General features: G+C 39.2%; 1 protein-coding gene across 2 annotated transcripts in view; it reads right to left on the reverse strand.

Annotated features, from left to right (window-relative positions):
• plxna4 (plexin A4) overlaps nt 1-18210 on the reverse strand; it is a 283307-nt gene that overhangs the window by 43477 nt on the left and 221620 nt on the right. For both annotated transcript variants that reach the window (XM_041780599.1, XM_041780598.1), the window contains exons 12-20: nt 16499-16689; nt 11508-11659; nt 10079-10202; nt 7360-7496; nt 6632-6799; nt 5245-5338; nt 3310-3549; nt 1146-1292; nt 107-341 (exon numbers count right to left, since the gene is read on the reverse strand). In XM_041780599.1, the coding sequence (XP_041636533.1) occupies nt 107-341; nt 1146-1292; nt 3310-3549; nt 5245-5338; nt 6632-6799; nt 7360-7496; nt 10079-10202; nt 11508-11659; nt 16499-16689 (1488 nt within the window). The remainder of the gene's footprint in view (nt 1-106; nt 342-1145; nt 1293-3309; nt 3550-5244; nt 5339-6631; nt 6800-7359; nt 7497-10078; nt 10203-11507; nt 11660-16498; nt 16690-18210) is intronic.

Consider the following 18210-nt stretch of genomic DNA (forward strand, 5'->3'; position numbering starts at 1 on the left):
TTAAACACAGTTTTTGCAAAAGTCACAAAGTTCAAAACAAGCAGAGAAAAAAAGTACATACTGAGTAAAACTACTCTAATTTCATATATTTGAATAAATGTCTTACCCTCTTTGCACTCCAGAGCCACTCGTGACTCCAGGTTGTCCATCTGCATCTGCAGCCTCTTCAATGTGAGGTCACTCTCACGAGATTTGCGCTTGTAAGCGATAAGTACTATGACAATGAAGAGGATAAGCATGGCGCCAGCAGCAGTGATGCCGATGATGGCCGTGCTGCTGAGCGGGCTGTCAGATGTGATGTGGACCACACCGGGGGAAAACTCGATACCACCCACACGAGCCTTGTGAAGGTGGAAAATAGAGAAGGAGATAATAATCACTCCGTGCAGATACTGAATGTGAAAAAAACAATTTACCTTCTTGAGAGGTTTTAATAGACAGGGCCATAGGTTAGCAACTTGTGTGGATACTTCAGACATGGGATAAGAGGTTCAATAATCAGAGAAGAGCTACACTGAAATATCACTGCAGCCAGAAAGGGTTTATCATTCCATACTTAGAAATGATAGATAACTGGCAATTAAACTCATGAGGAGGTCATATTATATCACTTGCTTTTAGGAACCATCATAACACTGCCTTCTGCTTTATTTTGATAAGACATATTTGTGTCTTGAAAGTCTCAGCCAAAGCTCAGACATATTGATTTGTATTTTAAATGTGTACACACTTGTTTTTATTTGTGTCTATACTAACTGTGTTACAGTAATGCATCCATCTCTTTCTGTGCTGCTGGGTTCAGGTGGTAACATCAGGAAGCATTTTGTTCAAAGTGGTCCCGTTTATAACCACAAATGGAATCTTTATTGAGTTTGCAGAGGCCCTAATCCCTCTTATTGAAGGCTTATTTGTTTGTCTTTTGTGTGCTGGTGGCCAGTAACAGGAACCACACAGCTGATTGGATTAGAGCCGCAGTCTGTCTCAAAGTAGACAAGAAGTTGGATAGAGAGCAACATGACAAATGTCGGTTTGTCTGCCAAACTGTCAATCGGTTTGTAGGTCTGTCTGCGTTTTCCACCACAGTCTTCTGTCTTTGATTTGTATCTGCATGTTTGTAGTCTCTCTCGTGTCTCACTGTCACTCACCAGAACCTTGTGTCGACCTGTCAGGTTGGGCGACTCACACAGCAGCTGGGTTTCTGACACGGTTAGCATGCAGGGCTTCTCACCAATCAGGACTGTGTAGTTCAGCTTTCCATTTCCACTATTTGTTGGTGGGAGAAAGTTTCGCCCCTGCAAAAGAAAATACATATCTGGTCAGAGACTTCAAAGGAGGGTCTACTAGGAAGGGGTCAAAAAAACATCTCTAACTACTTTATAGAACATAAACATATGTTTATGTTCAACAGGGGCCAGATTTTGTCTTGACAGGCACTTTGAGGGCCAGACTTTAAAATGAACTAAAATAAAATAAATATTTTTGTCTAAATAAAATAGAATTTTATTATTTTCTTTCAAAATGTAAGTAATCTTCAAGCATCAACAAAGAGCTCAGTCCCGATCGCCTATGGGCAATCAAAGTATTATGTGTATGTTTGGTAGAGCTTCTCTCAATGTCAAAATAACACAACAGATGATTAACATTGGATTGGGCTTCAACAGTATTATTCTGTCTGACATATGCTCAGAAATTACCTGGGGGACAAAAGTGAATTCAGATGTTTTTGAAAAAGGTGGCCCAAGTAGGGCACATGAATACATAACTATTTATCATTTCTATTGCTACTAATCATACCCGCTGTAACCATTACATTAAGGTGTCACAGAGATGTTTTATTCCTGTATATATTTATTGTTTAAGATTTTTTTTTTTGGTGCTTTTCCTCCATTAGATAGGGAAGGTAAAGAGAGACAAGAAATATGTGGAGACCTGGGCAAGAAATGCACCAAATAGTGCCAGAATCAGGAATTGACCCTGCAACTGGTTCAATGAGGACTGTATATAGGTGCCTGCTTTAACAACTGAACTAGCGCCTTCGCGTTAATACTTTCATTTAAAAAAAACGACAAGAGTGGCAACAAATAAATCCTCTTGGCTTAAATCTTCATGCTGGTACAGAATAGCAGTAAGTACTCAGTGTGCTACACTGAAATGCAAAGAAAGAAAGAAGGAAGATTATTACAGCAAAACCTAATTGGTTAGTTTTAGCACAGCAGGGTTCCTACAGGCTTTTGAAAATAAACTTACAGTCTTTGTAAGACCTTAACTGAGAAAAAATAATACCACTTTTTGCACAATAAACTGTCAAAAATGAGAGGCATGGGATTTCTCAGTACACCAGGTCAGGACTGAATTTTCTGATGTAATAAACTGTTAATGAAATGCCAAACTGTGTAGGGCATAACAATTTCTTTGGGCATAAATGCCTAAATTTTACGACTTCTGGCACATTTAATGGCTCTGCTATCTATCTATCTATCTATCTATCTATCTATCTATCTATCTATCTATGCACACACACATATGTGTATATATAATATATTGCTATGCATCATAACAGTTTTGGTGCTGAGCAGGTGTGCTGAGCTGATTCTAAAGAGTGTAACTATTAAAAAGCAGAAAAATTCTTCTTTCTGGGAAAACCTGTTGAAATAATGTGGGCTCCAACAACATATTCCAGATGTTAGAGCACTGCACTAGTGTTTCACAACAGTAAGGAGTTCATTAAATCACAGTGAGTCAGACAAAATCCGAGATGGGTCTGGGGTCCTCCTCCAGGAATTTTAGAACATCCAACACTGAATGCCCTGAATTATGGAGAATATTAATGCAACAATTTGTGGAGGAAGGTTATACTATAAGGTTGGCTAGAAAACAAAGACTTGATAAGAAAATGTTGTACTCAAAGTGCCAGCTAAAACTGAAGACCTTTAACTTGTAAAAATCACTTCTAAGACTTGATATGGCCTGAAATTTCAAATGTGCAATTTAAGACTATTTAAGACTTTTCAAGGTTCTGCAGGAACCCTGCACAATTCCCACCTCTGACAAGCCAAATAGCAAACCACTGTTTTTTATTTTGACATGGCCAATCAGAATCCAAGGGTATCCATGCCATCCTTGAACACCCCTCTGGATCTGATCCTGACAGGTGATATAAAAAATATGAAAGGTTTCATAACACGTAATCAAACCTCATCTAATAAAATTCAAATAGCCTTTCACATGTTAGGAAAAAAATCCAAATAATTTTCCTTTTTTATGATGATTATGATGATGAGTAAGTTTGGTTAATACTGCTCCTTTCACCTTCAGTATAATGGGCGATCCAGGTTTTAGCTCCAACACTCCAGAGACACTGAGCGGCTCAAACTCAGGGTTTGGGTAGTAGATAAAGTTTGTGGTGTTGAGCGCCATCAGTGCCTGCACGTCATCCAGTTTAAAGCCAAACTCATCGGGTCTTTCAGGCACTTCTTGGTGCCTGGCCAGGCTGATGGACAGCTCAGGGGCCTGGCACAACATGGTGGTAGGACTCAGCACCTGGCACAGCTGGCATAGAAAGACAGGAGTTACATTTATGAATGAACACATCTCTCCTGATGTTTAAAGCAAAGGTATCCCATCAACAGTTAGCGTGAAGCTTTTATGTTACAGGTTTTTATTTCACAAAGCCCACTACAGAGTCAATTTAACCTTGAAACTCCTCTATTTCAAAAAGCCCACAGAAGAAGCTGTTGGAGTGTTTTCCTCAAAGGAAGTCACTGAATGAGGAGTAGTTAGAGAGTGTGTGCAGTCTCACCGCAATCAGGCTTTGATGTGTGAAGATCCAGGAGTGATAACTAGGTCCTACCCCATCTTCATTACCCTCCAGAAAGACCCCCACCACCCTCTCATCACTTCCTGATTCTCCGTCCTGTTATTCTTCTCTGTGATCTTTTCTTCTCTTATTCCGTCACTCATCATTCTCCATACCACTTTACTGCTCAGTAACAGGGTCTCTCACACCTTTTTTTAGTGTCTCACTCTGGTTCTCTGCCTTTCTCTGGTGCTTCATTTGACATGTATCCTGTTATAAATTCGTCTTTCTTCATTCTTATCTCTTATATGCACCTTTTATAAACAAGAGCAGCTTGTCCAATCTGTCATTGTCATGCCTCTCGCCCTTCAATATCCCTCTCACATCTCCATTCCTCTTGGTCTGACAGGACATTGACAAATCAAACCACCAGCACAGGTCTCATTCACAGACATTCTCGTCTCATTCACAGACATTTCACATTTCCACGGTAACCTCTGCCTTCCAGCCACTCAAACCATTGCCTGTCGCTCTAATTGGCTCCTTGAACATCAAGCTTGACAAATCCAGCAAGGTCTTCAGGACATAGCTGACATGTACTGACAGAAAAGAAAACCCTCTCTTCTCTTTGCACAAATGTTGCTTTAAAAGCCAGTTGGTTTATTTTTGTTTCTCTCTGGTTTAGTGCAAAACTGAGGAGGCTTAATGAGGGCACACCTTTATTTTGTGTTTGTGCAAACTGCCTGTTCAGTAGCTTGAGATGCAAAGCTTGTATGTGAAACAGATGCTAAACATGGCGCAGGTTCATGCTCAAATGGACCATGAAGATAGCATTGCTCCCTTTTGTCACTTCCGCTTCTCACAATCAGATCACACAGACCCTTGTGTGGCTTTATCTCCTCTCTTGTGAGTGAAAGGGTGACCAGAGGGTGAAAAAAAATGATAAGGGCCAGTCTCTGCGGTTTTAAGTTTGATGTCAAAACTTCTCCATTGTTACAGAGGTTCAGAGAGGAATTACATCATTCTTAACAGCTTCAGTTCCTACCTTTTAATTTCCACAAAGCCTGCCAGTTTCTCTTTGACCCATTTACCTAAAAGTGGCACTGAGATATTTAGTCATGCTAACCTGATATTCACGATGGTTGACCTCCTTTGAAACAGTGGGCTAACAAAGAAAGTTACTAGCTCAGAAACACTGCTGGTGGTAGAGGCATCTCAGTGACTGAGTGTGATCACACTGAATCAGTCGGTCAGTTAATTAACTTCATTTTTAATGATGCAGAGAAGCAGAAAGGAATAAAAGATCTAAAATATTGAAGTCACACACAGTACTTAAAAAGTGAATCACATCCAAGTATGTGCTTTATATGTATAAGATCTAGATTTCCATGATGAAACTCATAAAAGCACCTTAATCACCTGTATTGTTTGAGTTCTCATTCACTTACATTGAGAGTTTCAAAGCTGTTATATTTGGCTCTTATGAGGGGGGTCTGAATGATGTCCAGGTTTGTTCCCGTCACTGTTACTGGGGTGTGTCCACTGTGAGAGACACAGAGATTGAAAACAAGATATAAAGAATTATGAAGCTGCAGGGTGAAAAACAATGCTGCACATATTAAATCATCTCATTGTAGATGGATAAGCTTCATTTTCATCCAAAGTTTTTAGCATTTTCTTAGCTAAACTTTGCACAAAAATAAAGTAAATTTGTGTTTGTTAGATTATTTCTTTTAGCAACGCAAATGGTGCCACATTTGTAAGGAACATGCATTTGTGGGGTGAGCAGCAGAGCTTAGTATGTGGGTTGCGCTCATGAAAAATTTGCCACTTCTTCTCTGTCAATGACAAACAGCTTATTTTGCTGTTGATATTGACTCTTGTTTTGAGTTTCTGGTACTCCCTGGTGCTGACAATCAGGGGCCTGTCTGGCAACTGTTAAATTCAGCGATGAGTCCAGATTCTGCCTACAGCAGTTAGATAGTCGGGTCAAAGTGTGGAGAAGATGCGCTGATTGCTGAACCGATAAAGTAACATTGTTTGGTGGAGGTAGTGTGATGGTGTGGGGCGACATCTCCCTCACTGGAAAAACAAGGCTTGTCAACATTAGAGGCAATCTCAATGCAGAGAGATATTGGGTAAGATTCTGCAACCAGTGGCAATCCCATATCTTTACAGTCTGGGACCAAACTTTGATGACAACGCTCACACCCAGAGAATGGGGTTTATTACAAACCACCTCCAGAATTTGGGAGTGGAGGGGGTGGAATGGCCTGTCAGCATTCCTCACCTCAACCCCATTGAACACTTGTTGGAACAGCTTGGGCAAGCTGTTCATGCCAGAGTGACCAACACAACCACATTGGCCAACCTGTGTCAAATGCTGGTTGAAGAATGGGATGCCATCCCACAGCAGTGTGTGACCAGGCTGGTGACCAGTTTGGTTCTTCCACACGCTACTGAGGCTCCTGCTTGTTTAATGAATAAATGATTCAATTGCCAATATGTCTTGTTTCTTCAGACTTCAATCATCCAATCCACCAAACAAGAATCAATGGCAGAATGGCATTGGCATAGAAAATCTGGCTAATTTTTTATGGGCGCAACCCACATACTCAGCTCTGCTGCTCATCCCACAAATGCATGTTCCTTACAAATATAATAAACAGGCTTTCCAACGGTATAAAATGTATCGCCAAGAAACATTGTTACAACAAAAAGAAAAAAAAAAAATCTACCAATCACAAATTTTCTTTCTTTCTGTGCTAGGTTTAGTTTACCTCAAAATCACAGATTAGTATCAATCTCCAACTAAGACTGAAAAATGCACCATACCTGTAGATGCTCCACTCAGGCTCTATCTTTGTGATGGTGGGATCCTCCACATACTCAAAGCGCAGGTCTTTCTGAAGGTGAGCCCTGTCTATGCTCACAGACACCGACACGTTTCCATAACCATGAAGCGAAGCATGAGTTCTGCATGTGAGCCACTGTCCACCCCTCCTACAGTGATGAGAGAATGATGAACAACTAGCTGTATTAGTTGGTCATAAAAAAATTGTCCACGACAAACACTGTGTTCCCTGATATGGATTTATATTAAACATTTTATTACAATGTGTAGACAATCAGATGTAATAAACTTCGTTGTATATCACTGCAGACAAATATCCAATACCCATGTAGCACCTAAGACAGATGACTGGTTAACTAAGTTGATATGGATAGATAGTTTATTGACTGAACTTGTGCATTGATCAGTTGAAAGTGGTAGATTTAATTTCATTTATTGTCTTTTCCTTTTTATTTCAACTATAAGAAAAGTCACTTTCCTAGCTGATAGGATTTACCAAGCATAAAATTTGCAATGTAATAAAATGGATCAATACTTAAATGTCATATTTTAATAAATGTGCATCATTCATTGATCTGCACCTTATTTTCTCACATTTCAACCCATTATCCCTGTTCATTCTGGAAAATATGTATAAAAATAATCATTCATTTGACTAGTACTGTCCTTGAATTAGCTCTCTAAATTGATTTGCCTGTTCCTGATTTACCTCAGATAAGTGCATGGCTGGTCCTTAAACATGATTGACACATTGCTCCCAGCATCGAGGTGGCTGCCAGTGATGTTGACAATGGTTCCCCCAGAGACGGGTCCTCTGTTAGGCTTAAGGTTAATAATCCGTGGGATCTGGAGAAAGGGCAATGGTTAAAAGGTCAACTGTAAATCACAGGATGGGATCAAGGTGAAAACTCAAATGAAACATGAAAAGCTACAGAGAAGAACACTAGTGTGAATGCACAAGGCATAGAAGTCGATACATTTAAGAGACACAGAATGATGCAGTGTTTGAAGTATGGGAAATGACTATTCTTATTTAAAAATCAGTTCTTTTTATATAAACATGAAATACAACACATGCTTTATACCTTTATTCAACCCAAATTCAAAAAATTTACACAGCTATGTAATAATGGTCTACTCCTGCTGTTTTAACAGCGTTAGAAAGAAATTGTTGTGTTCCAAGCAATAAATCCTTGTCAAATTATATCTTTTATAGCTCAGTAATAGGGCAAGCATTGTTAAAGTTAGAGGCAGAGCCATTTCTTGCTCCCATTTGACTATATTAAACTTCCATGCTGATTTTCAGTGAGCTAAAAAAGCTGTTAATTTATACCTGCTCCAGCCAATCCCACCCACATACACATATATACTGTGGTTAAAAGCTTTCATTTTAAAGTAACACAGCAGCAGCTGATGTAACTCTCTGGAAGCTGTGCCTAAAGTAAATCCTCCTCCAGTTCATTTGGCCCTCTTCTAATCTCATCTTCAGCCTGCTGTGTGGTGTGACATCTCGACCTGACATCGTATAATCCTTTACAGAGACCCCATTGAGAAATAAACCCTGGCCAGTGCCCGTTAATATGTGGCAATAAAAAGAATATCACTGCATAAAACAAGCTCATAATGGCAACAACTGCACATTTATTTTAAAGCGTGTAAGTGATGCTGATTAATTATGTGCAGAGTGCATGTTTTCATGTTTTTATAGCTATTAGTATTTCTTTCTCACGCTGCCCTTTAGTGACTGGCAGATATCTAATGCTGCTAATACACACAGGAGAAAAAAAACCCTGAAAGGGAGACCCTCAGTGAGATCTGCAGCATGTGGGATCACAGCCAAATCTACACAGGAACCAACATGAACATGGAGTAATACCACAGCAGGTGAGAGAGCAGACAACTACTGACAGGGTGCTAACATGCAGAGGGTGACATATGCAGCAGGGGTGTCTTTTTGCTAGTAAAGGCTAATTACATATGTGATGGATGCATAATGAATGTAGACATTAAAGCACATTAGAAAATTAAATGTGAATTGCATAAAAGCAACACAAAATGAAAAATGCTTTTATTTTCAGCTCAAATAGTCATTCTAAACCTTCTTTTAAACTACAACATATACAATTTTGCCATGAAATGGTGTGTCTGGCAGGCAGCTGTCATGATGGAGCCATCTTGACAAGAAATGACAACACCACGCTGCAGCTGCTGGCAAAGCTTAACCTCCTCCACCCCAGCCTTTTCCTTAAAGCTTCTTGCATCCTCATATTCAGATTCATGATTTATTAGCTTTTGAGCTAATTTTAATGTATTCAATATGCATTGTCATAATGTTTCTATCTATGTGGGGTTTTGAGAAGAGCCTTCTTTACCAAGTAAAACTGTATATTCAATAAAATGGTTAAATGTATGACAAGAGTGTTCCTGACTGAACCATAATTAATGTCTGTCGGCTGATGGAAGAAGTCAGTCACCCAAGCTCACCCCTATAACTCAGAGCTCTGACCCCTACCCTTTGACACATTGTGGTCCCAATCGGCATTTCAATGTTAGGTAAAGACTTGAAACCAGGCCTGCTCATCTCTAACCTCTGCAGCTAACTTTTTTGTTTTTTGAATTGACGTATTGGTTCCGCAAAAGAATTTCAAATACTGAGGGAGAAAAGCAGTTAAAAGTGTTCTTACTGGTTAGCATTAAAAGCCTTTCCGGAAGCTTTGTGAATAGCAGTGCGAATCAGGAAGGCCACTTTTAACAGCTTTTTTCTATTATGTGGCTGAATTTACACACTGTGCATTTCATATCAAAATTAGTGCTATTAGTTGGTTAAAAAATATAATTAATCATAGGCTTTGTAATTAATTAATCGCATTTGAATGTATATGTCGATAATTTGAGAATATTATATTACTGGTAGATTTTAACAAAAAAATCAGAAAAGACATGTTTCTGAATGGCATCAATTTAAAAAAAAAAACAAGAGCACAGAGAATTTTTACATAAATTGCAGTCGAAGTTACAAAGCGGCTTTAGCCGGTTTTGTGATGGCATAAGCGTGTGTTAATGCGATTAATTAGCACATTTTTCACCACTGTGACTAATTTATTGAAATGAATAGAAAATTTTGATGGCACTAATAAAAATGGATGTCAATGATTATTTTCACTAATTGTTTTTGCATTGATCATCAGCTCTACATGTGCCAGTACCTGGTCCCAATAATGACCAAGAAGGTTGTTTTATATCTCTTCCAATTGATTTTTCAGAATATGCCATTTTCTGAAATGTATACAAAATGTGCCTTACTTGCTTTTATGGTTTGACTCTCATTTAACTAAAATGCAAATGACATCTATAAACACAGATAAAAATCCATGCCTCTTGTTGGTAAAGGAAACAAAAAAAAATCGATGAAATACTGAAATACATACCACAAAGTAGTAATACTTGGTGGACTTTGCCATGAATTCTGGCCTGCATTCTCCAACCCCAACACAGACCTGCACATTCCCAGTATACTGGCTCTTCTCTGCCTTTCCCATCTCACACACAATCCTGGAAACACAAAATGGCATTATCATAGAGAAAGTAAGATAAATCAAATTAATTATGCACCTAAATTTATATCTAACACATAAAATATACATGAGAGTCCTAGAAAACTCGACAGCAGTTTGCCCTCCCAGCATATTCAGAGCAGATTATGTTAAAAAAAAGGACCTAAAGCTATTCTAAAACCTCAGTAAAATAATGCATTACTTGGCAGTGACTTCAGCTCCTGTGCACTGCCAACTTGTGGGAGAAAAAGGAAAAAGTCTCTATCCTTTTACATATGACCTCAAATACAGCTACCTCCTCTGCTGGGTCAGCATTTGCTTAGAAAGTGCTGGCACACAACTTACTTTCTTAGCAGAAGAAGAAGCACTGCGTGTGTTGATAAGGCAACTTTAAACTAGTTTAAAATAATTTGATAGACGGCACCTGTAAGGGACCAAAGCTTCGGATTAAACTCAAATGTCAACTGAATGTAACCTTCTGAACTTTCTAAAGTGATTAAAGGGCTGTGCGTGCTTGTGTCTGTGTGCCTGCGCCAGTGTGTGAGTGGGGTCTGTGTGAGCGCTACCATGAAAAATGAAGACTTGAGTTCTTCCCTGCTGTCCACAGCATAACATATTCAAGTCTCTTGAACACTTTGTGCACGGCTGTGACTTAAATTCGATCGAACTCTCATTTCTTCCGGTTTTGGGAATAGGCCAATTTAGCATTCCTGCTCATGTCATAGTCTCTCTCTCTCTCTCTCTTCATCTTTTCTCTTGCTGAGTTAAAGATTCAGGCTCAAGCACAAACACCCTGAGGTGAGAACTCTGACTCATGATCACTTGGTCATGCTGGCTTTTTATGGCTCCGTCATGTGGGTAACACAGGTTACATAGTGTTGTATCTGTGTGTGACTGAAGTGTCTTCTTCCCTGTAGGGCACGAAGGGTTCAGCTGTGGTCAAAGTGCTTTCAGTGAGAATATGTGAAGAGGACAGAGAGCTGAAATATTACGCTGAATTTGTGATTTAGCTTTGCTGCTATTCTGAAATACTGCCCAATTCCGCCTATTGCTGTAGTGCGCACAGAAAACGACTATATTTTTGGCTGTTATGTCTCTTTTAGTGGATAAAAGGCTGAATTACTGTACAGTAAAGATCATTACAACCTGTAATTATGAGGATATGTGCTATTAAAAGCTGCTTTTAACTGGCTGCTGCAACATATCAGTACTGTGCAGGCATAAAAATCAAAAGGTAAACTGAGGTAAGGACAGGCTATTCATTACCTAGTAATGTGAACGCTGAAGGGAAAATGGGACTTACTGCTCAGCAGGGATGTAGCCCTCGCGTATGGGGGTGCATTCAACTTCAGCCACCTTCACGTTTCCCTGAATCTCTCTGAACTCCAAACCCAGGTTCTCACCACGGATGGTCACAAGCGTCCCGCCCTCCCTGGGACCCCTGAGAGGGGTGATCTGTCAAAATTCAAAAGAAGAATGATGATTTTGAATAATGCATTTCATAGTTTGCTAGTTTTACATTACATAAAACATTAGATTACAAATTAAAATAAATTAAAGCCCCTATTGGGCAGAAAATCATAAGAAGTACTTTAATTTTCAGTGAACTTAGGGTCACTTATGATTAATTCCCAAACATGGTATACAGCTAAAAGAAAATTCATTTCTCACAGACCAAATACCAAGAGAGGAGTGCAAAAAAGACAACAAACTGCAAAACTACATAAGTAAATGACAAAAACAGGAGTGCAATGAGAGATGTATAAAGCTATTGCTGTAAATACTTATGGATATATGGTAGTAATTGTTTTTTTTATGACGACAATATATTTTGAAAATATACAGAATTAATCAGTAAGGCACTGAATGAGCAAATACAAAAGTAGGTAAATAATAAATAAATGGGTAAAATGCACAGCAGTAATAAAATGTCTGTTGTTTTTCATTCAGAAATGTTTCATATGCCAACAATAGCTACAAGAATCTTCATAGTCTGGAATGTTTTTTAATCAGGATATCAACATTTCTTTAATATAAATGTCTTTTTTGTTTGATATGCCCAAATCTCTAGTTTAGGGGCTCTCAATTGACGGGTCAGGTCGTAAAACTGTTCTGCGTGGGTCCTGAATGTGTCCCTCAGAAAAAAATGTGGTCAAAAGTCTGTTATGTATGCATGCCAAAACAAACGTACATCCACATATTTGATATGCCTTGATAATAATAAGTAAATTTTGCGTGTTGTCTCGAGATCTAAACTTTTTTAATCTTATATTGGGATAACAACATTTGATTTCCCATGATAATGTTTTGATTTCTTGAAATCTCTAGAAAACAACAAAAATCGACATGGTATCACAGGAAATAGAGTAAAATAATATGCATGCATGCATGTAATCCCAGGTCCTCTGTAATGATGTTCTTCTTAAACATGTTTATTTTGTTCCATTTCTTTATTCAATTGTGTGTTTTGTCCTATCAAAATCCCAAACTGCTAAATTATTCATTAAAACATGATGACGTTTATTTCTTGCATACCGGCTTGCATCTTAGCCTACGAGTGGCGTTTAGTGGGAGTTGTCATCATACAGTCTGCACATGTCGAAGTTGTTGTCATATGAGATTCATGTCTCAGTGTAGCATGCCAGAAACTTAATTGCTAAAAGGTTGCTAAATAGACACAGTCTGTAGGAGGCATAGGACGGTGGTGGTGGGTTCTTAGGATAGACCAGCTGAGGACAAGTAACTCAGACAACACTGTGAACAAACAGTTTCTAACAAACAGTTAAATTTAGATAACAGCTTCATTTGTAACTTACACTAAATTAGCATCTCTAAAAATGTGGAAAGTATTCTGCAGTTTCATACCATAAATTACTGGTTTTATGGCAGTTAATCAGAGTAGTGGCCAAGTAGAAATCATGATTAACTATTGTCTCATAATGCAGTAAACCTCTGTACAAGAGTTTGTTTTATAGCCAAAGTGATGAATCTGCTGTTAAGAGTTAGAGTAAATGAGACTACAATGCTCCGGCATTGTACGGGTATATTTTTCTTCATTTTGCATCTATTTTGTGGCAGATAAGTGTCAAGGATTTGTTTCGGTTTTACATGAGTTGAACAAAAATGATGACTTTTCTGAAGGGTGGGAGGATGGTAGAAACAGCTGTAGAAAAAGACACAATAAAAGACAAATTACATCTTTAGTGACAGCAGTGTGTTCAAGACTTGGGGTCAAGAGATTTCTCAGTACTGTTTTCACTGAAGACCACTACAATGGATTATATAAGATCAACTTAAAACTCAGGACTAGGGGACATCTTCACAATAATCACGTTGTCTTTTGATTTATCAGCAGAATCTCTCATTGTTGATGAGGCAGTTCCAACATCCATCAGCACTTTACTCACATGATTACTTTTTGGTCAGTGTGTGTGTGCTAGGAAAAACAGATTGATGATAGAGAGAGACACAGAACAGTCTGCTGAACAGGAGTCCTACATGCTGCAGTCAGGCGGCAAGCTTCAATGGTGCTGTGTCACCTTTGTGCTGAAAAATAGTGATCCTTGGGATTTTCACTGAGGCCTGGACTCTTATTGTTCCTATCCTCGGATTAAATTTAGCACTGTAACCCCCTGGGGTGCTCGCAGGTACAGTGCTGAGTGGATTTATCTCATAGCTGTAAGCGTTTGCTTGCTGCACTGTGATAATGTCTATGTTAGGACACCATGTGCATCAAATAATTGAAACTTGGTTATTTGTTGAAAGAAATGAACTAAAACTAATTACACTAGCTGTGCTTGAGAGGAACTAGCCAATCAGATGGCAGAGGCAAGCTCAAGCCAGGTCATGCACAACACAAGTCCTGTGTCTGCCATGTGGGAGATATCGTTATTGTATAGTTCAATGTCTCTGATTAATAAGGCTCCCTGCTGATATCTTAATGGAAAAAAAGAGCCCTCTGGGAATGAGGCTACAATACATGCAATTAAAAAGATGGCACACAATGCACCTATCTATCTATGCAGGCTACCCATTTATTGGCAAATATGGAGGATTCAGAGACTTAAAGAGAGACTGTAAAGGAAGAGGAAGAAGAGTAGAAGAGGGAGAGAGATGCAATGAAGCGTTGATTAGATTTGTGACTTTGACAAGATAATTGACGGTTGGGTAGAGGCAAACACTTAATCACTTCTCCCTCTCTCTTTCCCCTTTCTCTTGCCATGCGAGTCTCTCCCTCTCATATTGTTGATGGGAGATGTCATTATAATGAAGCATATTAGAATGCATTAGGGCCCCGGTCGTCTTGGAAAAGTCCTCACTCCTCACCCGCTGACAGTTTTTATGGGGGACGTGAGAAGGCTGCAATATGTCCCTGCTGCAGCCTCGGGGTTGTGAGAAGAAATACAGGGCACATCTCCAGGAATAAATCGACAGCTTGAGGTGAAGACAAACACCGGGAGAAGGGTTGATTGAATGCATCCTACTGATCTATACTCTTTAACAAGGGCGACTTGGGACAAAATATTAACTCATCTTTCAAACACTTTTCTCAGCTTCTAATTTCTTTTTTGATTTCTAGATTGGAGTTAACCAGTTGGGTTATTTATTAGTGAAAGATAACAATATTGAGTCCCACTGATTTGGAATCACATTATTGTCAGAGGAGACATTCAAAAAGCCTCTTACAACTCATCAGTTTAGCATGATCTTTAGAGATTCATGTCAGAGTCATGGTGCATTCAAGGTAACAAGAAACAATAGGATTTATGCTGCTGCTTTCAGTAAATCTCTACCAAGGTCGACCATTTATCTGTATGCTGAGAGAGAAATGGGGAGCAGAGAAGAGATTACCTTTCCATCCCTCTATCCCTCTCTTCTCTTTCTGTCCAAACCCATCACTCCCCAGGATGCCAAGGGGATTCCCCCTTCTGTCTTTGTTTTCCACACTTTGCTTCCTCCCATCATCCTTAGTCAGTCACCATCTGCTCTAACTCTCCTCTTCAGGAAAAGGATGCAGAGAAGACCTTCTATCATATCCATCATGGAAGAAATGGGGTCTTTTCCACCCCTTTAGCCTCATGCGCCTCTATTCCAGCACAGCCCTCGCATCCATCACTACCTCTCCTTTATGTTGACCCAATCCATCCTCCTCTCCCTTCAGCTGGGCATCTCTCCATCCATCTTTTCTTTGTATCCCTGTATCCTTCATCTCACTGACCCATATCCCATCTGCTATTGCCCCTCCTATACGTCTTGCACAGGTCAAGTCTATTTGCCACACACAATGTCTGTGGTTTTCAGGTGCACACAGGGTTAAATTGGGGGTTTGTGAGCGACTGTGCAGAGTTGACTGATAACTGATTGAGATTGATATGTATCCTTGTAAGTCTTAAATGACTACTCCTTTGTTTGTTCTCTTTTCATGTTCAATCTATAAGCAAGACAGGAAAATTATTCAAGGAAAATCAAGAAAACTCCACTTCTGCAGAAGAGACACCTTCAAGTTGGGATAAAGTATGCTAAGGACAACTCTGAGAAAGATTATGCATACTGGAAGCATGTCAAGCCTCCTCCTTCATAGCATAAGGCTTGCTGCACCCTCATACTGAGATTCTTGCTACTATGGATTCATTGCTTTTGGTTTAATTTTATTGCATTCAATACACATTGTCCTAAATGTTTCTATCCATATTGGGTGTTTCTACCTATGCTCTCCTTGGAAAATCAATACATGCTGCTTGACTAACCTAACTGTAAATCTATTTTGCAGTAAAATGATAAAATGTATGATGAGAATGTTCCTGTTAGCTGGGAATGTGTGCCTTTCCTACTGTTTTCCAACATTTCCCCTGAGGTTGCTAAGCATTAGCTATGGCCAACATTTCAATTAACTACTAATGTATGCCTTTCCAACAGTATTGTGTTAAACTGACTAAAATATGGCTTACACCATTTAGATTGTCTCTATTAGATGTTTTTTTTTAATTTTCTGATCAGTTTAGAGACATTTTACCAATGAAATATTGCCAGTTTCACCATGTTTCTACGACTAATGCACCTTGAAAACAGCACTATAGTATGACAGTATTCTCACTTTCCACTTTAAGTTTGACATCAGAGAAAAATATCTGCCATTTAGAGAAAATATGAAATCAGTTTCCAGAGATTCCTATGTCCTTGATGGTTATGACTCTAGTAAATCAACTTTGGTAAGTTGAGATGTGAAACTGCACATTAAAACTGAATGCACTAAATCTAGGAACACTGACGCATGTGAGTCCAGGTGTGTCCCACCTGTGTGATCCGTGGGTGGGTGCATTTGCTGTTGATGCCATTGTGCTCCAGCCACTGGTTCTCAGGGTGGGGGCAGTGTTGCTTGAGGGTGCAGCGGTTCTCTCCTTTACACCAAACGCATCCAAACAGCGGGTCGGCCTTCAGACACAGACCGCAGCTTCCTCGCTGGGCGTCGCACTTGTAGAGATGGACTGTGCAGGAGGAAGGAGAGCGTGAGCAACCTTGTAAAAATGATCACTTAAACACAAATTAATGCAATGTATTGAGGCAGAAGTCTCAAAATGATGGGTAAACACTTCAAAACTCTAAGCAAAATAAAAGTTTGGTTGTTTACTTGAATCTCTCAATTTCTGACAGATGCTGTTTGAATACATGAACAACAAACCAAGCATTCTGAGAGCGACATTTGTTGATAACTCTGTCTCATTATCTCCCCATCCATCATCATGTCTGTATCCTCTCTCTTCCTCCCTCTCTTTCTGTTTCCTTCATTGCTGCCTTTAACCTCTGCAACCCACCACACATATAACATATCATCTCCTTGGCAACGGGCCATGCATTTACTTTTTAATTGCTATTAGGTGCATGTGTGATCTGTCCATCAAATGATGCCTTAGAGGATGTTTCCTCCTGAGGCAAGTGGACGTAGGAGGATGGAGAGGAATCCTCAGCATCTCCCTCAAGCAGCTCTCTCTCTCTGTCTCTCTCTGCAACTTCTGTTGTGTCTTTGATTTTACACTCACGCTCAGCTCAAGGATATATTTTGTACATTCAGCTCAGACACGTACACAACAGCTAACGCACACAAACACTGTACAAACTTTGCCTTACAGTGTGGTGTCATGTTGGCATATCATCAACATTTTAATAATATGTCTCTCATGCCTGACTCCACTGCCTTTGGTTAAAATGAGTTGTTTTCCTGTCAGAGAACTACAACCCCCAGCATGCTGCTGCCTTCCTTCCCCAGCATGGATCACTCATGGTGGTGGATCGCCACTGGCCAAACTGGATCAAGCTCAGCAGCTGAATGCTGAATTCTTAAAATTTCTATAGTGAGCTGTCATTTCATACATACACTGAGAAGAAGGAGAGAATGACAGAAGGATGGCAGGGAATATAAAGTATGCTTTATCTTTCTCTCTCAGTATATCCAGCATGAAATAAATATCACATATGCTAACCTAGATTTTATTGATAAGCAATCCATCAAGTTTTAATTTCAATCAAAATTTTGGCTTCTCACAATCATGGAAACAGGATAATACTGATTAGATAATTATTGTGCAACATGCCAGATTACGCTTTTTTTGGCCATAGGTTTTATTATGTGGTAAATATTTCAGAGTTTAAGGTTATATTTGAGCCATGACAAAAATCATTTTACTTATTTACTTATTGTTAAAAGTTTTGTTTTTTTTTCCCTAGGGACATACAATTTTATCAGCATGATATCGGCAGATACTATCTTAAAAAGTGAATTGTTTGTATTGGCAGATGTGAAAATTTCTGCCCTAAAAATCTGTCTATATCAGCTATAGATATTGACCTTGAGAACAAAAATGCCAGCGGCATTTCAGGAAGGACCAACAGACCTACTTTGGCTGAAGTCTTTTCTTTATTATATTCATTCCTTACACTTGTGTTTTAAGGACTCAAATGTATTAATTTGTTCATCCTCAAACTTTGAATTGTATCTTGACTGAAGTTTT

This window comes from Cheilinus undulatus, linkage group 23 (assembly GCF_018320785.1).
Source record: "Cheilinus undulatus linkage group 23, ASM1832078v1, whole genome shotgun sequence".
In the NCBI taxonomy this organism is placed as follows: Eukaryota; Metazoa; Chordata; class Actinopteri; order Labriformes; family Labridae; genus Cheilinus; species Cheilinus undulatus.